Here is a 20,721-nt window from a genome sequence, read left to right on the forward strand (position 1 = left end):
TGAAAAGTATGCTCAAATGAGAGTAAGTTAGTAGTTATAGAGGAATAATTATGAATTCTTTCCACAGCTACATGTATATAGCACATACAGCTAACAAATGTAGAACATAAGGCACATTACATCTCAATTTATTAGTTCTCATTATGTGACTAACACAAATTCAAAGCCTCTTGTGAAACAGGATGAAGATTACAAGGGTTTAACCCTCTATATTATGTTAGTACCATACATATAGGTACGCATGTGTATAATAGTGTAGTTAGTCAACATATGGATGGTCAAATTTTGACTACACAAATGGTGGGTATTACTTTATTGGTGTATGTCATAAGTGAAGTAAAGAATGTGCAACGACCTTTGAATACTGTAAAAATGGTAGGGTGCCTTCTTTTCGAGGGCTGTAAATTTCTTGATTTTCTTTAAAATTCGCAAAAATTACTTCCACGAAAATCAAATTAATACGGTACAAGATGGCAGACAGCATAAATTTGCAAAAACTAAATCCACAAAAAAAATCCATGAAACCTATAGCCCTAAAAAAGGCACCCTACAGTATGTAGGACAGCTCTCAAACTGGGAAGTAAGAGTAGGCACGTTGCTACATTATAATGAGAAAACTTTGTGATAATAAATAAAGAGAAGAAGCCACAAAATTATAATTGGCAAACAACAGAGATAGCTATACATGTTCAATTTGGCAATGCCTCCTTTACAAATTGAGGCAAAACAAATGAGGCTCTGTGAATAGCTGCATTATAATATTTTAGTTTCATTCTCTTCACTTCTTCATCACTCACACACCTTGTTGGTTCCTCAAACACCATATTCTATAACACAAAGTTAAAAATGAAAATTATGTTAGATAGTACCTTGTCTTTACTAGCCAAGAAGAATCCGATCTGTCCACAAGGATAAGTTGGTATTGTTGTATAGGCATAGCTTGCAACAGGAAAGACGGAGTGACAGTGTGACATACAACTGGAAATGAGCTTTAAATCAAGCCACACGCATTCACCTGTTACATGAATATTTTTTACAGTATATTACGCTCACAATAACGGACATTCATTACCTTGACAGCAGAGGACCCCACCATCTTTTAATGCATTCTTTGTCTTCTCATAATAAGGTCTTTCAAATAAAGGAATTGCTGGGCCTATAATGCATGTACATGTTAAGGTGGATTTACAATATCACACTAGTCCTGATGTAGCGTTGATGCTAGAATAGAATTTAGTTCTATTCTAATGTGAAATATGAATCAGAAGGTCAAATTGCTTATAAATGTACATGTACATGTACTTATGATTAAAATCGACGGTACATTGTCAGGGCGTCATATTGTAAACAAGGCTTACACTATATACCATAATGTCATTATCTTTGTCAATATCGTACAGCTTCCAATTTTTGGCATTTTCACAGCAAAATAAAGACTGCCCTTTTACACCATTATGTGGATGCTCAATGGCACACCAAATTAAAACCCACCAATCACCAAAATTTAGCAATTTGCCTAAAGCTTACCCCTTAAAAATACATGTATGATGCTCAATTTTACAAACCTATCGGATCAGAAGAGTCAGTTATTATAACGTCAAATTCATTGACATGGTCTTCTAAGAACTTTACACCATCTTTAACATGAACTGTCACTTTAGGAGATGAAAGTGCAGAGGAGAGAGAAGGTAAGTACTTCTTACTCAGTTCAATAACACGCTAAAAATAATAATAAGATATAAACAAATTTAATCATTTTACATGAAATAAGGTAACAAACATACATTTCTTGTTTTGTTCAACACTGCTGGGTATCTTCACATACAGCAGGAAATTTTGGAGGGAGTTAATTTTGATGAATTGCTAAATTTTGATGATTGGCGAACAATGTGCCATTGAGCATGCATATAATGGCTCAAATGGCAGATTTTTATTTTGGCTAATGACTATCAAATGCCAAATTCGCCAAATTAATTAACTCCCTACAAAATTTCCCACTATATGGTAATTGAAATTACATTACACAAACTAACAATTACATGTATACAATAATTATTGTGTTCCTAGAAATAGTAGTAGTAGTAAAAGAGGGTCATCCTATTCAGAAGATTTAATTAGGACAGCCATTTCCCATGTGACATCATTTAATTAAGTAGGCGATAGTGTACAGTGTATAGATAATACTGTTTCCTCTACCAGAAAAATGCTATGCGTTTGAGCTAATTCTGAAACCCAAAATAGCAAAGCTAAAATAGAGTAATACTGATGTAGGTTTACCAGTATATGTGTAGTCACAACTGGTAGTACAAAGATAGAGCAATAGCTAACAAAATATAGATACTAAATCAACAATAATAACAATCAAAAGATTACTTTTAGAATAAACTTATATCAGAAATTAAGTTCTAGAATGCTTTGTTCAGGCTGTGTCAGTACATATTGATTAAATAAAGTTTGAAAGTGTAACTGTGTTGCAGATGCATGCATGTGAATATAGTGTCAATAATTAATAAGTGTGAATGAACGCTGTGATTAAATGTAATACTGAATATACATGTATACAGTGCTAATACATGACATATCGTAAAGCCATAACATGATTATAACTATATATACATACATGTATGCTATGAGCTTTGACCATTGGTTTACTTTTTGTAGCCAAAATAGAGGCTGAAAATTGCTCATAAAATTATAAATTGCAAATTGGCAATACTAATTTTTCACCAGTCTTCACTGTGTAATGGAAAGAATTCACACAACCATAGGATGATCCCCTATTACACTTACTTCGTCAATTTCACAAAGATGAACTTGTTCAACAGAGGGGTGCTTGATAACTTCTCTCACTACTCCTCCATCTCCTCCTCCTATGATCAGTACCTACAGTACATGTACATACACATAAGAATGAAGTGTGATGTAGCTTATGTAGGGTTTTCCACATAGCCACAAAGCATGCTACATGTAAGTGAGCTAAACAGCATAATAATGATGCTTCATGAGCTGACAACTAACAAGCACCATAATTCAGTATTATGGCATTTCGAGCAACTTTTTAAGCTTATAAAAAATCCAATTTTGATTGGAATCAGCTCAAACTTCTACACAACATAAAAACATGTATCAGTGTCAGAAAAAAGAGAAAACTATAAAAATTTCCTAGCCATTTTTGACAGAATGTCAATCCATGTACATGTACTATACAGTACTAAAGGGTGTTTAGCCCAATTTTTTAGCAACTTCAAAAATTCATAAAACCCCAATTTTGATTTGGAATCAATCCAAACTTACATGTACACAACAAAAGAACATGCATATGTACATGTATCAGAAAAAGTATAAAAATGATTTTCTCAAAGCCATTTTTGACGAAATTTTTTACAAAAAAACAAAGGCTGGCTAGCCCTTGGTCATTGGTCCAATTTTTTGCAACATTTAAAATTCATAAAAATCCAAATCTAATTGGAATAAGCTGAAATTTTCAACATATGGTTAGAACATGCATAACATAACAAAAATTATAAAAAATGGACAATTCCTTCTTTGTTAAAAAATATGTACTCTGTATTATATACATGTAGTACAGGGTCTTTGGCCGAATTTTTTAGCAATTCGAAAAGAAGCTGCATGAGCACTATGCCAAAATCCTTTAGAAAACTGTAATGATAATTGACATACAGCATAGATAATAGAGTAAATGAAAGGGATTAGAAACGGAAGCGTGGGCGTGGGCAAACCTCCATTCATTTGTATTGTTGCTAAGTAAACAGAGGAGGGTTGGGATTTTTTGACCAATTTTCGAGTAAAAAACTGGGATTTTCTTGCTTTATTCTTGAATAACTCCAAGAGAATACAATTCATACAAACAAAACTTGCACACGATATTAACCAATGTTTATGCTTTTTATTAATATTTTTTGTTCGGTAAATCAATGCATGCGTTAGTAGCCGTGTATCTCTTTAACTAGAAATACCATCTTTTCCCCTCTGAGAGACTCATTTTGTTCTTGAGCTACGAATAAGTATAACCATTTTAAAGAGCTTGAAATCTCCTATGGAATGAGCTAACTTGCATATTAATACAAAGAAGCTTGAGTGTTTTACGAATGATAAAGTGTTTCAAAACAGGCGACTTTGTGTACCTCTAACTGGTTGCAAAATGGCTTTTTGGAGATAAAAACCTTGCTGCAGGTAGCTCTAAAAATTCTATGTGGAATAGGCTATATATCAAAAGCAAGTGCTATCCTGGAGCAGCACAAATTTCCTTCGAAATCCTGCCAGAGCAACTTCACCAATGGAGGAGATGGGAAATCAATCAAAACACTGATGGTTGTCACATGGTAACACAACCAGCATTTCCTGTTGCTACGCCCCGTTGCCAATCCCTTTCATTTACTCTAATATCTATGCATAAAGATACTGGTAACGATTACTAATTTACTATGCATACATGTAAACAATAGATATGCACGTTCATTTAAATAATCATAACTCCACACAGTATTACAGTTCCTGCCATCCAATATACTTTACAAATACTAGTCCATGTACATCAATCATGGCTCTATTGCCAAGGCCTACAATATTCCACATAATCAGCATGCCTACTATGGCTACTATGGCTACTGCCTTTAACAAGTTCAGAAGTACATGTTTGAAGACACAACACAAGCTTTGAGCTTTGCAATACATACATTAAGCAACAAATGAGCGTCATATAGATTACATACCGTATAATGAGAAATTTGGGAGGGAATTAATTTTAGGCAAATTTTGGCATTTTGATAGCCAATTGCCAAAATAAAATCCGCCATTTTGAGCCATTATACGCATGCTCAATGGTATGTGGCAAAATTTGCAGAATTAAAACCAAAATTTAGTAATTTGTCAAATTTTAGTCCCTCCAAAATTTTCTGCAATTTGGTGCTTTATAGTACGTGTATTTCCAATACAAACAGAATCGTTACTGAGTCTTACCGACTTAGGATTGGGATGAGAGAAGAGAGGTAGGTGTGCTATCATTTCTTGATATGAGAACTCGTCTCTCTCAGTACACTGTATGACACCATCAAGGACCAGGACCATGCCATACGCTTTACTACAAGCGCAGAACATATAAAGTTGCATTTACATTGTATGTTAAAGCTTAGTTACCTTTTAAAGATCATAATGTCCTGATACTGGCTTCTTTCTTGGTGCAATATCTCATCCACTTTGAGAGAGAAACACTCTCCAGGCCATAAGTCATTTATCTCCGAGAACCAGCCATCCCTTGAGACCACTGAAGGAATAGTTGTGTCACTCATTTGGGCTCAACTATAATTAACAACTTTTCACTTTTCAGACTTTTCTAATCCACAGTTCACACATGTGTGTACCACGCGGATGGGGTGGAGTCGTAACTACTAAAAGGCGTGGCTTAAACAATGAAAGATTAAAAGAAAATGGACGTTGAAGGAAGTTTTGCAAAAGGGGCCATCTATACTTCAAGGAACAGATATCCTTACTCTATTGTGTGGACTCCTCTTCCTATAGACCTCCTCAGGTGAGATTGACGGTGGCCTATGAATATCATTACTGTTTATTACGGTATCTACCTGCGGGGATGATTGGCTGCCATCAGTTTTGGACGGCAAGATTCAATGGAGGATGAATGAAGAAAAATCAAACTAACTAATTTTTTTCGTTGGCATTGAGCTTTTTCAAGTTACAAAAGCTGGCTGGAGGAAAGAATGGTCGCTGCTAAGCATCTCCTAAAAGGGATTTGGTGCAATATGAAGCAGTATTCTTTATTACAGCTTGCTTTCTGCATTAGCCCATTCATACTCCATAGAAAGTTGCCGTCCACGAAAATTATTTCAGAATCAGACAAGCTCAGTCACGCCCCTTGCCGTATATCATTCTTTGACGTAATTCATTCTCACCCAAAGAGGTCTATTTTTACGTAAGATGAGATAGCATCGCTTTTTGTACCTAATCTCATTTCTTGAATCTCTGATTTGAATGCACTCTATACATGTATGATACATGTAATTAAGAAATCTGCTTTGAACATTCAACGGAAAGTAGCCTTACCCACACTCCATTTACATTGCATTAGAGGAAGGGGAGGAGTGTGGCCAGAGTTTCCCACAAAGCTTGCTAAGTGAGCTAAGCACTTGTACATGCTTCATGAGCTGAGAAGCACTACAATACAATACATAAAAATTTATGAAAAATATAATTTTGATCGGAATCAGCTCAAAGTTGGTATGCAACATAAGAACATGTATGCGTATCAGAAGAAATGATAAAGATTGAGATTCTTTCAGAGCAATTTTTTTGACGAAACTTGGCCGAAGACTATCATTATACATGTATATAATAATATACATGTATATGCCTTTGGTCATTGGCCCAATTTTTGAGCAATGTTAGAAATTCATTAAATCAACTCAAACTTTTTAAGCAACATAAGATTTGTGTATGTACCAGAAAAATTATTAAAATGGTGATTTCTCTCAGAGTCATTTTTGACAAAATTTGGCCAAATTGGGCCAAAGACAAAAGGCTATTAGTAACGTGGTAGTGTTACTAAGTAGGATTTATCCCCAAACAAAATGGCTGCCACGACTTTTGCAGCCTTGCTATACTGGGAAAACAAGCTCCTATGCTTACCAGACTTCTTAGAGGACCTTATCTTGACCAGAGGACTCCATTGGTACCATTAGCGTAGCTCTAAACCTTGTCTAAGAGGAAAGTCAAAAATCTGAAAACTGGCCGTTTTGTTCAGCCACTTTTTTCATCTTCATCATCAAGAAGTCAGTCCTGTCAATTCAGTTGGTAAGCTGTATCTTGTTCTTGACTGGTGTTACAAGGATAATTTTTACACCATTCTACTCCAACAGTCTATGCGTGGATTCATGTCCCCTAAAATTATTCTCCAAGATAAGAAAAAGTGACGTTATGACTGCTGTATCAGGCCAGCTTACCTCATGTCACCATTTTGTTAATTATAAAGCATGTGCTCCAAAATTTAAGCGTGGTCGCACATGCTCAGATCTCAGAACTGGGAAAAGCAAGCAATTTTTAACCTAGCCAGGCTAGCTATGCTTGGAATCAATTGCAATACTTAATGGAGGTTTCCAGCTCAGAGAAGGTACTAATCTTGCATCTTATTCTTTTATCAAGTGTGTATTGAATTATTTTATTTAAAAAACAATTAATTAATGTTATAATAATGTAATGATTATGACTTTGACAACAGGAAGAACAGGAATAGATAGCTACAGAATTGCAGGGAAGATGGAGCTTCTTGAACAAGGATTCATGTCAAGACTATAGTATTAATTTCACTTGTCATCAGTATAGTAGATATTCCTTCTGCATATCTATTTAATGCTGTGACTGCTGTCTCTCGATCATAAATGCTGGAAATTCATAACAATGATAATAATAATAATTATTATTATTGTTTGTGTAAAATTAACAAGTATCACAAATGCAACTAATTATTATAAATATTATTGAAAAATGAACACAAACAAAGACATAAAAAATTAAAAAAAAACAAGATTGAGTAGGATTCCGAACGACCAACGAAAATAGTCAAAATATGAAATGAAAATCCTACTCTCGTGACGCAAATTCTACTCTACATTGCAAGCTGATCTCTAATTCTTAAATAATAACCTTACAAGTACAATGTAGAGTAGAATTTGCGTCACGAGAGTAGGATTTTCATTTCATATTTTCGTTGGTCGTTTGGAATCCTACTCNAATCTTGTTTTTTTTAATTTTTTATGTTTTATTATTGTATTAGGCACAATTTTAATTCATCAAACACATTACTCCATCATTGGAGATTACACTACATCCTCTTATTAGTAGCTGATCAGTCAGTATTATAAACTTTAACTTGCTTTTATATTTTATCAATAATTATAAAATAATATTAGGATAAGAAAAGTAAACAATATTTAATAAACAACAAGTCGACTAGAATCACAAACATACAATAATCCATCTTTATCAAATGCTAATCCATGAGGAAAATTAAACTGATCAATATTCCTGCCTTTACTTCCAAACTGACTAACAAACACACCATCACTAGTGAAGACTGATATACGATGATTGTTCCTATCACTAACATACACTAGACCAGTAGCTGCAGTGTCTATTGTTATACCAAATGGATTATAAAGCTGTCCAGGACCAGATCCTTTAGTACCAAACTGACCCACAAACTTTCCATCTGGAGAGAACTTATGAATGCGATGATTACACTGATCAGCAACATACACTAATCCTTGACTGTCAATAGCAATGCCTTGTGGATACTGAAACTGTCCATTAGCTGATCCTTCACTACCAAATGAATGAGAGAAGGTTAGATCAGGATTCAAGACTTGTATACGATGATTACTACAATCAGCAATATAAACCTGTCCTGTTATAGGAGAAATGGCTATACCAGAAGGAGTACTGAATTGTAGTGGTCCACTGCCCTCCTTACCAACTGATACTTTACGGTATCCATCCATGCTTATCTTCTGGATCCTGTGATTATCAGATACAAGAATGAATTTGTCTGGATTAATGGCTACACCACGAGGTTCAGAAAACTTGACATTACCACTTCCTCCTTTCCCTCCTAATGATTTCAGTTTCTTTCCTTCTCTATCCAGTATTGTTACACAATTACCAAAACACTCAGTTATTAAAACATGATTATCATCAGTTACAGCAACTCCCCAGGGATCCTTAAGCTCAGTTATAGTACGTACTGGAGTGATGTTATCAAGGTAAGGATTGATAGGGATGACTAGTGAGATATCCTCAAGGTGTACATCATATACTTGTACTTTTACTGTATGAGTACCACGTGTTGAAGGGTTACACTGTATCCTATACATTCCAGGATCAGTACTGGTGGTAGTGACTGTAGTGTCAGTGGGTTCATCACCTTTACCAACTGGTACTAGACTACACCTCAGAGAAGAGAGGGGAACACACAGAACAGATGAGTCTGGTGCCTCCATTGATAGTGAAAACGAAGCTGCTTTGCTAATAATACTATCAATCTTCTTCACTCTACACTGCTGTAGTGCAGTAGTCCCTGAAATAATATCTCCAATGTGATGTAGTAATTTGATATCTTTACTCAATACAAAGTCACCTTTTTCTTTTGGATGTAACTCCTCCACATTAATCCCTCCGGTAACTTCACTCATACGCTCTATCATCTGTTTCTTAGACCTCAGGACTTGTTGAGGACTGCCTATCTTCAGACTCTGTTCCACATAATCCTCAACATCCTCCAGAACACTCAAACTCATTTTTGCTGATTTCATTTGCTCTGACAGCACCTTTAGTTTATCATCAGTGACCCTCTTTGCCTGCTCAGTCAGTTTCCTCTCTGACTGACGAAGAACAGCAATCATTTTCTCCACCATTTCATGTATTTCTTCTAAGACTCCTTCTCCTCTCTCTTTGATCTCACCCTCTCTCTCTGCTAGAGCAGACAGGACCTTCTTGAGTGCTTCCTTCTTTCCCTCAACTGGTGATAGACATTCCCTTAGCTTTTGACAGTGTTTAGTATAACTGTCAGTGATTAAGTCGTATTCATGATGTTTATGATTACGAACTGAACAAGTAACACAGATTACTGTATCACATGTTTCACAGAATAGCTCCAAAGGCTTTTCATGATCACTACATGTGGCCTCTTGAAGATCCGAAGTCTTTTTCAATAGACTGTGGAGGTTGTTGAGAGTGAATGCTACAGGAAAGGCTCCTGCTCCTTGTTCTGGTAACTCTGTACAATGACGACAAGTGGGACAAGAGAGGTAATAGGTCTCATTCTTCTTATCCAGAGGTAATCCCTCCAGACAGTGCTGACAGAATGAGTGATGGCAGGGTAGGATCTTAGGGTTAGTATAGTCATCAAGACACACAGGACATGTGAGCTCTTTCTCCAGTTTGAGTCTGAGACCAGAAGATGATTTGGTTGCCATTTTAAGAAAAGAATAAAATTGTGTACGTAAAGCAAGAACAAAAAATGAAGAGAGATAAAGGTAGAAGATGGTAAATGAAGATAGAATAAGAATGAACGATAAGAAAATGAAGAAGTCGAAATGAACAAGAATACAAAGCAAAGTATAAAAAACAATAGAAGAAAGGAGCAACAGGAAGACAGCCCTGATGACCTCTTGGAATAGAGCTGTCTTGTGATTGAAGGAAGTTATGATAGTACATTCCTTTATTATAACAACCAGTAGTAAATGAATGAAACTGTAAAGCAAAATAGCAACAGAAATTCCTGTATGGTGCAGTTTGCAAGCTAATTGCAAAAGATATTTTTACCTGCAAATGGTGTAAAACAATATGGGATTTGTGATGTTATAATCATTAATGCATGCTCAGTAATGGACTGATTTTGCATGTGCACAAAAATCGCTAAAATAAAAACTGCCAATTACAATTTTACAGCAAAAATTAATTTTTAAAATACAAATAAAATGGCAGCTACAGGTACACACACATGTACTCCTGGAGATTTCATACTTCATGACCATCAGTTGCCCATAACATGTTGCTGAGACTTGCAATATCATTATACATGCACATGTAAATGTAATGTACATGTACATGTATCAGAAAACTGAACAAAAATAAGTTTCATAGTTGTACATGTACATGTCATTAATTTCAGCAGTTACAGTTCTTCTACATGTTACTTGAATCTTCTTATGAAGGACAACACTTCTATACCTTATCTTGCTTTAAAACTCCTTCCAAACTTAAGAAGATTGTTAACATTTTATTGACCACCAAACTTACCATTTTATCTTACATGTACATGTACATGTACATACACAAGTCATTACATGTACATATACTGTATGTGTGTACCTCATTGATGGTATTTTCCAAGTCTTCAGTTGCCTCTTGTGCTACAATATCAGAATCATCACTAACAGCACTAACTGATACTGCAGGACTGGGATTAACACTATCAACTGATAATGGAACCTGAGGGAAGAGAGAGAGAGAGAGAGAGATGTATGAAATGTATGTACATGTAAATGTATGTGTTAATTAATACAGTGAATCCTCTGGATAACTTTTTTAACAAACACTGTAACATAATCAGTTTTATCCATTTACCACGGAACATTAATAACATGTACATGTAATGTGTAAGTATTAAATGAAAAACATCATGGTACACACTACTTATATCATCTACAGTACATGCATTGTCCATTATTAAAAATTCTGTTTATACATGTAGGTACATGTAACCCTTTAATTAGTGGGTGTGGCTTACATATTGCTATTTCTGTTCAATGTTCTTCCTCATTTGACATCTTTTCTCAATAATAGCATCTTCATCATCTTCAGACTCTAATGATACGCCTAAAACACTGAGGAAAGAAGGAGAGACAGAACACTTATTAATACATGTACAAACATCAATTATTGATATACACAGTACGTACATGTACTAACATTATTTGAAAAAGAGTTTTAAAAATTCGTAAAAAATCCAATTTTGATCAGAATCAGGACTTTTACTCAATTTTGGAGTAACTTTAAAAATTCATAAAAAATCCAATTTTGATCGGAATCAGCTCAAACTTTCTATGCAACATAAGAACATGTATTTGTATCAGGAAATGTAATAAAAATGGAGAATTCTCTCCTTTTCATTTTTGGTGAAATTTGGCCCGTGACCCTGTACTACAAACAAGAACATAAAAAATTAAAAAAAAACAAGGTTAAGTAGGATTCCAAACAACCAACAAAAATATGAAATGAAAATCCTACTCATGACGCAAATTCTACTCTACATTGTACTTTCAATGTTATTATGTAAGAATTACTGATCACCTTGCAATGTAGAGTAGAGTTTGCGTCACGAGTAGGATTTTCATTTTGTATTTTCGTTGGTCGTTCGGAATCCTGCTTAACTTTTTTTTAAAAATTTTTATGTTCTTATCCTTAGGTCTTTGGCCTAATTTCTGAGCAAGTTTAATAATTTTTTAAAAATCCAAATTTGACCAAAATCAGCTCAAGCTTTCTACACAACATACAAAAATCAAAGGGAAAAGTCTCTCCCTTTTATTTTTGTCGAAATACCCTGTACTATAGAATATACATGTACAGTGTCTCCTAATTTTTAATCAACTTGACAATCCACTGACAATAAACTTCATGAGTACTATGCCAAAATTTCATGGGAAACCCTGTGTCCGGCTATGCAAAACTACTGTATTTCATTTTCATGTACATGTACTTATACATGCAAGTAGCTGTTAATTTTATGAGGAATAAATTTTAGTGATTGACAAGTTCTTATTTGGTAAATTTGTGGCTCTGAGCCATTGAGCATACACATGATTGTTTGGCGAATGGCTATCAAAATGTCAAATTTGCCAAATTTTTTCTCCTCCAAAATTACCAGCTATACTATACCGTATTACCATTAATAGGGGCCCTACTCAAATACTATGTGCCTATCACTAATATATTACCACTATAGATACGCATATTTCAGCCTGTATTATTTATGTGCCCTTGTGTTTAGAGTAGCCCAAATAGCCTAATTGTTCATCATCACTCCTCGGAACGTAGAGTTGCAAGTTGGAGCCCGGGTTTTGGCACTTTTTATTTTTATTTTTTCAGTGATTTTTGCCTCTGTTAAGCAATAAACGCCTAGGCCCTTATTCAAGGAAATACAGTACATGTACATGTAGATGTATACATGTATATGTAGAGTGGCATGTGCCTGTACATTGTACATATACATGTACATGTATCCTCAAATAAAAGCCTGTCTTCAATAGAAGCAGAAGCTTGGGATTTTATATAAGGACTTGCAGTATTCCTTGTACATGTACATGTAGTTCATTAGTTGTGGTATGAAGTGAATGTACTCTCATAGAGGGTTTGCTTGGTCACAACTCCAATAAATAGAAACCTTTCTTAATGGAATGTTAGAAGCCTATTTTGGGGCTATATACGTATGGTATAATCCTGTATAAAGTACATGTATAGGAGAACCCTCAAATAGAAGCCTGTTAAAGATAGAAAATACCGTATAGCGGTTTTTTTTGAGGATAATAAATTTTGCGAATGACCCGTATCCGGAAGCTTGCGGAATTAATTTTCACGAATCTCCACTAATTTGCCATCTTGTACCGTATTAAATTGATTTTCAAGGAATTAAATTTTGTGAATCATGAAAAAATCCACGAAATTTGTGAAATTTGTTATCCTCGAAAATTTCCCACAATATGGTAGAAGCCCAGGCTCCTACATGAAATAGTAATTTCACATGTACTGTAAATGTATATGCACATTTAGATGTGTATGTTTATTGGATTTTTACATTTTTCTTTCAGGTGGTTTTTCCCATTTATTGGACATATGGGTATATGTACTTCTGCTGGTGTCATTAGGGATTTTGCTGGACCCTACTATGTTTCTGTAAGCTTTTTGGTAGATGCAAATGTTTACATACAGTACATTGTGAGCCATAATTTATTGAGAGGATCAAGTTTTAACTGGCTTTATCATGATATCAAATATCCCTATACTAGGCACATTATAACTTGAGAATGGTGAATGTTACATGCATGTTGAATATTACACGTGTGTGTGTGTGAGCGTGTGTGTTTATCAATTGTTTTACATTACTTGTTACACTTTGTTTTTTGTTGTAGGAGGATCAAATGGGATTTGATAATCCAACAATGTAAGTACAGTACACATGTATTTCAGTATTCTGTTACTCTCTATTGTAGGTATTGGCAGTTGAATCCTAAGAATAGAGTAGCTGCTACCTGGGACTCTGCTGTACATCAAGCTTTTGAGGAGTATTCTCACAGAATGGTATCTATACACACTTTATGAAAATAATGTCATTGTATTTTTAGCATAATCTTTTCTGTATGTACAGGTACATGTATGTACATGTACATGTACATGTACTGTACATGTACAAAATTACAAATGTACAACTTAGTTTTTGGGAAAAAACATAAATTAAATGGCCATAACTCAAAAAGTTAAAGTCGGAATTAGCTCAAACTTTATACATAGCATAAGTACATCAATATGTATCAAAAATGTAATAAAAATTGGGGGTAATTTCGGAGCCAATTTTTAGAAAAAACCATGAGCTATATAGTTCAGGGATTTTTTCAGATTTTGGCCAATATCTGTAAATGGCCGTAACTTAAAAAATTCAAGTTGAAATCAGCTCAAACTTTTTACATAGCATAAGACAATAATATATTTTAAAATATTGTAATAAAGTCATATCGTTATTAATTGTTGAATGTATAACAATAATTATCTATCTCATTCATTTGTAGCTCTCCTCCAAACAAGGCATCCATTTCCTTCTCATCTCAGAAGGACAGACAAGACTGGGAGCACACCCTACACTCACTTTCAACTCTCTCTACCCAAACAACAAGGCCCCAGCAGCACACACTACCAGAGGACACACACTGATCCTCCTAAAACTGCACTACCTCAGTTCATGTGGCATGTGACACTGCCATCTTGTAGAGTAGGATCAGAAGTAAGAAAGAAATATATTGTATGAAATACATGTACATGTACATTATTTGAAGGTACATACATGCATGTACATGTATATTGTGACTATTACTATAATTAAGTTTTATTTCTTTTTATTTGATTACATGTACATGTACATGTATATGTACATACATGTACATGTATATGTGTGTGGAGTAGTTGATACATGTATTTGTGGGAAATCATATGGTCTAGTGTGTGCAGTTTGAAGTGGTTTAACTTATAGTTATGAGGTTTTAATTTATTATTATTATTATTATTATTATTATTATTATTGTTATATTAACTCTTTTTATATATAGTTATCCCCCGTTGCTGTTCCCAATGGTATGTACAATCAGTTATTCATGTGCATTAATGATGTGTGTGGGCGTGGGAACATCACCATATTAAACTCCTGGAGTACGTCAAAGGACACTCCTCCTCAACTGGTAGCGACCCTCCCACTGTCCAGCTCAAGGCTGATCTGTTCTTTGTGTGTTGAACATATGAACATCACACTAGCTAATGGTAAGGAATAGAGTACTGTAGATTTTTAAAATGAGCGGGATTATGAGCAAAACCAGCTGCATAAATAGCACAGTACATTATGTATTTTTATGATTTAAGAGATGCGATGTTTGGTGATTGTTTTAATTCATAGAAATTATGATAAAAATTGATTTATATTTTCTTTATTTTTTAGCTCATTCTTCCTTTCCTGACGACTCTCGTTCCTCCACTCGTTTACCACTGACTCTGCCCACTGCCCTTCCTACTGATCGAGCTCCTCTAGAACCTGACGAGTTACTCTGTCCTTCACCTCAATCAATAACTGACAGACCACACCCATTGACCCTGCCTTCTTCTCACAGGACTTCATCTTACATCGTCTCATGAACTCAAAAAGAGTCAAGACACAAACTAGCTCCTCCTACTCCGGAGGGCAACCAGTGGCTCTGGTTGGGTACCGAAGATGGGATATTGCATGTTTTGAAAGTGGGTGTGGCTTCGTTACATGTATCTAGTTTGTTAAGTATTGATCTGATAAGGATTACGTGTGGGTTGGGCTTAGTAGCGGTCGAATTGCACTCTTCAATCTTCATAAAAGTAGGCCGAGTTTTTTGTCGAAATATTTTAATATTTTTCTAGTTAAAGGTATTGATAGACCCGAGAGGTTCATATCAGTTTCTTCTTATCCAATCAAAGCTATTGTGAGTGTGGGGGCGTGTAAACTGGTAACAGGATAGTGGGCGTGAACTCCGAAACATTAACATGCAAAGTAAGGACCTATGAACATTGGAATGGATAGTACATGTACATGTAATAATTTACAATTATAATAATTTTTAAAATTCTCAGTAATATCATTGATTAAAATACTGACCCTTTTATCTTTGCAGGAGTTAGTCAGTTTATCAGATCAAATAGATCAGTTAATAATACCTCCTCCTTCTCCTCAAGCTATTCAACCATCAACCAGTCAAACAAAGAGAACTTCAAGTCCAAAGAGTTCTTCACCTACCCCTACCACCACCACAGCAGGTCCAATTCTATTGCTACTACTCCTGCAGCTGCTGGTTTGGTGTTTATTTCTTTAAAGAACTCACTCACTGTTCACATAATGCTCTTTCAATGGTGCTGTCATGGAAACTGTTCACACTGTTGATTGTAGCAGCTGTGTAATAGAGCTGTGAACCGGTTTTAGGTTAACCGGTTAACCGACTGGTTACAGCATAATTTAGGTTATCAGTTATTTTTAGCTATAACCGGTTTTATGAAATTAATGATTTTATGCACTGTGAAGTTAAAATTTATCATATTTCAGGCAAGAACACTTCCAATATCTAGTAAATTGAACTTTGTGACCCACAAGACAATGCCATATATCATTGAAAAGAGCATATAAGTTGTGTTGGCCAACTAAATCAAACTCTACAATTTATTATTTATCGTAATTCTTACTATTCTTACATATTTATAGTGGTATTATTAAGTTTCATTTAACAATCAGTTAACCGATTAACCGTCAGTTATTGGTGACCAGTTAACCGGTTATGCTAAGTGGCCCAGGTTCACAGCTCTACTGTGTAACATCAGCACTGAGATGTAAGCATAGACCAATAGTGCATGTACATAATGTACATCATGTAATCATGAGCTAAAAACTGTTGCATTTAGTTATTTTTGAAATATAGTGTACATGTATAGTATATTCTTTTCATTGACATATTGGGTACGTACATGTACTTGATATCAAATTCATAATGCAAACTGTATTTTCTCTTCTTCTTTCCTGTAGATTATGATCCCATCATAAAGAAACACAAATGCACCAATCCTTACATCACTTCACTAACATGTACACAGTCCCAGCTACTGATTGGTACCTCTACTGGTGTCCTTATTACACTATCGCTAGTGGGAGGAGCTAACACTCATCAACTCCACCCACTAATCAGAGGTCACATTGATAGAGTGAGTACCCTTGTATCAGTTCCACCCACACACACTAATAGTAGTTATCAAGTGTTCATAAGTGGTGGCCATGGGTTAATTGGAGGATATTAATAAAGCAAGAGCTTGTGATGATGTATCAGAGACCGAGGGGTGTCTTTTCTTTTGGTATTTATCGTCTACTAAGAATCAACAGCTGCACTGACTGACTGTCACATGACTATCACATGATTAATAGAATTTTATTGTTTGTGTATGTTTTAAGATTAGCATGACATTATAAATAGAATTTGTGTATCATTAATAATTATTATTAAAAATTAAAACTTCACGTCTGCAGCAACTTGCAGAAAATAATTAATATGTTTCTAATTTTAATATGTCTCTAATTTGCTCATAATAAGTTACAGTAGCACAAGTTTTTTCATGTCGTTTGTCTAGCCCAAGTTCATCAAGTGTATTTTTGGTTTTGAGTGATTCCATTAGTATCATTACTCCATCATTACCAATGTTAGTATTGTGGAGGTAAAGACAATTGAGTGTGTTGTTATTGAGTAAAAGATTAGCCAGTGACTGAGCACAAGTTGAAGTAATGCCAGGATTTTTGCTAAGGACTAAGTTTTTTAATGTTTGATTATCTTGAAGTGATTGTGCTAGTGCAATGACCCCACTGTCATCAATTGAACTAGTAGATAGAGCTAGAATTGTTAACGATTTGTTGGTTGATAGTTGAGAAGAGAATGAGAGAATATCAGCACGTGATAAGAATGAGGACTGTATAAAAAGTCCTTTTATTGTTATTCTCCCCAATATAGTTGGTATTAGCAACTTGATATCCTCACACTTACTGAATGTCATTATTTTATGTTTTTCCTCCAGTTTACTGATTACCTCCATGAATTGATCTACTGATGGTTTAGTCAATTGCACACCAAACTGACTCCATGCCACATCTCCATCCTCTAATAACACACAAACACACACATTATAGTTAGTCAATGCTATAGGTACATGTACATGTAGAATGGTATTGATGGTACAGTAGTTTAATGTATGATACATACTGTTATTGTTCTTTGTTTCTTTCTTTTTCTTGAAAAGTTTTTCTTTCAGTGATGAAATTTCTTCCTTCAGTTCATTAATCACTTCTTCCTTTTGAACTATTATTATAATTATATTAAAAACTATAAAACTAAAATCACACCAATAATGCATTGACTCTCTCGAAAATCTTTTCTTAATGCTTCCAATTCATTTTTAATGTTTCCTAATAATTCTTCCTTGACTGTTGCTAACTCTGTTTAAGTAGCTATTATGTACAATATACACAGATATATATCTCTTACTCATCAACATTGTATCTTCATCTCTTAAAGCAGCTTTCAAATCATTAATCTGTGCTAGCAAATCTGCTCCCTCTGCATTCTCACTCAGTGCCTGTATACAATAAGAAAAAATAAATAAAAATTGAAAATTAAAACTTTGTAATTATTACTTGAGTAGCATGCCATACAGTACAGTTGCCAAGTATAAATTCCTTCAATCCTTTCCTTTGCAGTATCTCTATGTTACCAAGGACAGTCATTATCAGTGAGCCAGTGTACTCAGCAGGACAATAGCAGGTCACCACAACTGATTGACCAGGACCAACTTTATCAACCTGTAAGCAGTATTTAAATCTATTAAGTGGCTCTAACTCAAACAGACCATCATTGATATCTTGCAGTGTGCATTCATCAGGATTCCAATTGAACACAAATACGACGGTTTCACATAAAAGATGAGACGGAGTAGCAACTGCTTGTAGCTCCTCACCAAGGCAAAGACTCACTGATACTGAATTGCTGAAATCCTTAGCTTCCTCTTTGAATGACTCAATGATTGGTATAGCATCTTTTATGTTGAATTCAGAAGCTAAATCTTCAAGGGGACTAATGTTCATGATATTGCACTTCCTCTTCAGTACATCCAATACTTCGCCAATGGTCGTATTATCAGACAGCTGAGGCTTCAGATCAGAAAAACAGTCACTAATCAATTCCTTCACTTCATTGATATCCAGAACATTTTTCTTGCTTTTAAAAATACGCCGGACTCGAAAAAATGTAGAGCCTAACTTTGATCTCATTTTTTCAAACTCTTTCTTCATGTTACGAGGGAAAAGAATTTTATGATTTCCATGTTTGTCCACTTCATAGTCATCAAGTGATGAACCTGTTAATTATAGAAATAAAGAATTATTATGCTGTACATACTTTCTGAACTAGTAGACATTGGCTTTTGTTGAGAATCTCTATTTCTTTCTGTCAAAAATATTTCATTCTCTGGAACATCATCATCATCATAGTTGAAATGCTTTCCTAAAAACATATGCTTTTAATTTCAGTGAGAAAAGCATAACTCACTGTATTCTTCAAAGATGGTATCTCCAATATGAGCAGTCTCTGAGAACTTCCTCAATACAGTAACAAACGACTCCAGGTGTTTGTAATTGAAGTGAACAGCATCTCGTACAGCTTTGAGGAGAACTGCTCTACTGACAGAGACAGAATCTCTGGTAGATATGATACAAGATAGAGCCTCATCAGATATAGCCTCTTCATGAAGCAACCTTGCCATACGAACTGGTTCAATAATTGACTGAGAGAGAGAACTGTAATTATTCCTCAATATATCACTAGCACGATTTTCATTACCACCTACTGCCTCTTGTGGTTGTACTACTGTACTATCATCCTCTTGAAGAATTTTCTCTTCTATTATAATCACATCCATAAAAATTCTACCAATATTCATGACTTACCATATTTGGTCATGATTTCCTGGGCTATATCTTTTGTTCCTTCAACATCAGACAGCACTGTAGCAATATCTTTAAGTTTCCTGTAGTCATTAGACACTGTTTCTTGCATGGCAGTCAATAGAGTGGTCTTCTTGTCATCCAGTGACCTCCTCTGATCTATCCTCTCTATTTGATCCAGAGTAGCTTCACTTATACATCTCTTACAGTATAACAGTTGAGACACTTGTACAGGAGAGACAAGAGCTTTACTCAATGATTGAATATTCCTTTGAAGAATAAGAACTTCCTCAGTAGATGGTGGTACATCTATAATAATAATAAAGATACCGGTAGATTATAACGGTTAGAACAGCATACTCAGACTAGCTTACAAATTGTTTGGTGTAATTCCCTCAGATGCATTTCATATTTATGAGCAAGTGTAATTTCTTCCACTGCATCCACTCTCATTGCTTCCAGAACTTGTCTCCTACTAGCAGTAGGAGTAGTTTCTAGCCATAGATCGAACATCTTTACTGTCTTGTGGGCGTCAGTGTGGCCAACGTGAGCTTCAATACTTTTTAATCGTTTCTGATCCAACTCAAGCATTGTACCAACAAGGTACCATTTATTGCTAACATTAATATGTTCAGTTAGCTCCTTTATAGTTGGAGTAGAGGACAAAAAAGCATCGAAAGAGATTTCCTTGTGTTGAGTAGCCATTACTTCAAACATAGATATTAGAGTAAATGAAAGGGATTGGAAACGGGGCGTAGCAACAGGAAAATGCGAGTTGATAGTACCGTAAATAACCTCTCTAATTACTCGTATGTAAAATTAAAAATGGCTGAAAGTTGAAGCAGGTAAGCATACTTCTTAGGTAGTTTTTAGTTGCATAAAGT

At 34.9% G+C, this 20,721-nt stretch overlaps 3 protein-coding genes and 1 long non-coding RNA gene across 5 annotated transcripts; 2 read left to right on the top strand and 2 right to left on the bottom strand.

Moving 5' to 3' along the window:
• Positions 1 to 599: 599 nt before the first annotated feature.
• Positions 600 to 5,389, bottom strand: LOC100641892 (spermidine synthase-like). Its single transcript, XM_019996910.1, has 7 exons — positions 5,158 to 5,389; positions 4,981 to 5,101; positions 2,791 to 2,883; positions 1,566 to 1,719; positions 1,073 to 1,156; positions 870 to 1,015; positions 600 to 827 (listed from the first exon to the last, which is right to left on the bottom strand). The coding sequence occupies exons 1-7, from the start codon at positions 5,307 to 5,309 to the stop codon at positions 690 to 692; spliced, it is 888 nt and encodes a 295-aa protein (XP_019852469.1). The 5' UTR covers positions 5,310 to 5,389; the 3' UTR covers positions 600 to 689.
• Positions 5,390 to 5,420: 31 nt separating this feature from the next.
• On the top strand, positions 5,421 to 16,254 carry LOC109582258 (transmembrane protein 222-like). 2 transcript variants are annotated; one of them, XM_019996911.1, is made up of 9 exons: positions 5,421 to 5,548; positions 13,395 to 13,479; positions 13,716 to 13,747; positions 13,797 to 13,884; positions 14,370 to 14,581; positions 14,904 to 15,111; positions 15,287 to 15,690; positions 15,733 to 15,862; positions 15,984 to 16,254. In XM_019996911.1, exons 1-5 carry the CDS (start codon positions 5,448 to 5,450, stop codon positions 14,550 to 14,552), a joined length of 489 nt encoding a protein of 162 aa, XP_019852470.1. In that variant the 5' UTR covers positions 5,421 to 5,447; the 3' UTR covers positions 14,553 to 14,581; positions 14,904 to 15,111; positions 15,287 to 15,690; positions 15,733 to 15,862; positions 15,984 to 16,254. The 2 variants fall into 2 exon arrangements, with proteins under 2 accessions (XP_019852470.1, XP_019852471.1); XM_019996912.1 differs by having other exon boundaries at positions 15,739 to 15,862.
• A 10-nt stretch (positions 16,255 to 16,264) lies between these two features.
• LOC109582260 (uncharacterized) lies at positions 16,265 to 17,341 on the top strand. The gene is made up of 2 exons (XR_002184990.1): positions 16,265 to 16,689; positions 16,883 to 17,341. It is a non-coding gene; the product is annotated as an uncharacterized LOC109582260 (long non-coding RNA).
• Positions 17,221 to 20,711, bottom strand: LOC109582257 (uncharacterized). The gene is made up of 9 exons (XM_019996909.1): positions 20,212 to 20,711; positions 19,841 to 20,146; positions 19,443 to 19,793; positions 19,293 to 19,397; positions 18,533 to 19,251; positions 18,384 to 18,474; positions 18,242 to 18,334; positions 18,102 to 18,197; positions 17,221 to 17,999 (listed from the first exon to the last, which is right to left on the bottom strand). The coding sequence occupies exons 1-9, from the start codon at positions 20,552 to 20,554 to the stop codon at positions 17,395 to 17,397; spliced, it is 2,709 nt and encodes a 902-aa protein (XP_019852468.1). The 5' UTR covers positions 20,555 to 20,711; the 3' UTR covers positions 17,221 to 17,394.
• Positions 20,712 to 20,721: the final 10 nt, after the last annotated feature.

This window comes from Amphimedon queenslandica, unplaced genomic scaffold, assembly GCF_000090795.2.
Source record: "Amphimedon queenslandica unplaced genomic scaffold, v1.1 AMPQUscaffold_13394, whole genome shotgun sequence".
Lineage (NCBI taxonomy): Eukaryota > Metazoa > Porifera > Demospongiae > Haplosclerida > Niphatidae > Amphimedon > Amphimedon queenslandica.

What these genes read in the sequence shown, in the direction of transcription:
- LOC100641892 (XM_019996910.1), bottom strand. Translation starts at nt 5,309, where the DNA reads ATGAGTGACACAACTATTCCTTCAGTGGTCTCAAGGGATGGCTGGTTC. An exon ending in CTCATCCCAATCCTAAGTCG is followed by an intron (nt 2,884 to 4,980) that starts GTAAGACTCAGT and finishes CATGTACTGTAG; the next exon opens with GTACTGATCATAGGAGGAGG. An exon ending in TCTTGGCTAGTAAAGACAAG is followed by an intron (nt 828 to 869) that starts GTACTATCTAAC and finishes TTTGTGTTATAG; the next exon opens with AATATGGTGTTTGAGGAACC.
- LOC109582258 (XM_019996911.1), top strand. Translation starts at nt 5,448, where the DNA reads ATGGACGTTGAAGGAAGTTTTGCAAAAGGGGCCATCTATACTTCAAGG. An exon ending in CTTCCTATAGACCTCCTCAG is followed by an intron (nt 5,549 to 13,394) that starts GTGAGATTGACG and finishes TTTTTCTTTCAG; the next exon opens with GTGGTTTTTCCCATTTATTG. An exon ending in GGATTTGATAATCCAACAAT is followed by an intron (nt 13,748 to 13,796) that starts GTAAGTACAGTA and finishes TCTCTATTGTAG; the next exon opens with GTATTGGCAGTTGAATCCTA.
- LOC109582257 (XM_019996909.1), bottom strand. Translation starts at nt 20,554, where the DNA reads ATGTTTGAAGTAATGGCTACTCAACACAAGGAAATCTCTTTCGATGCT. An exon ending in TACCATCTTTGAAGAATACA is followed by an intron (nt 19,398 to 19,442) that starts GTGAGTTATGCT and finishes ATATGTTTTTAG; the next exon opens with GAAAGCATTTCAACTATGAT. An exon ending in AGAGAGTCAATGCATTATTG is followed by an intron (nt 18,198 to 18,241) that starts GTGTGATTTTAG and finishes TTATAATAATAG; the next exon opens with TTCAAAAGGAAGAAGTGATT.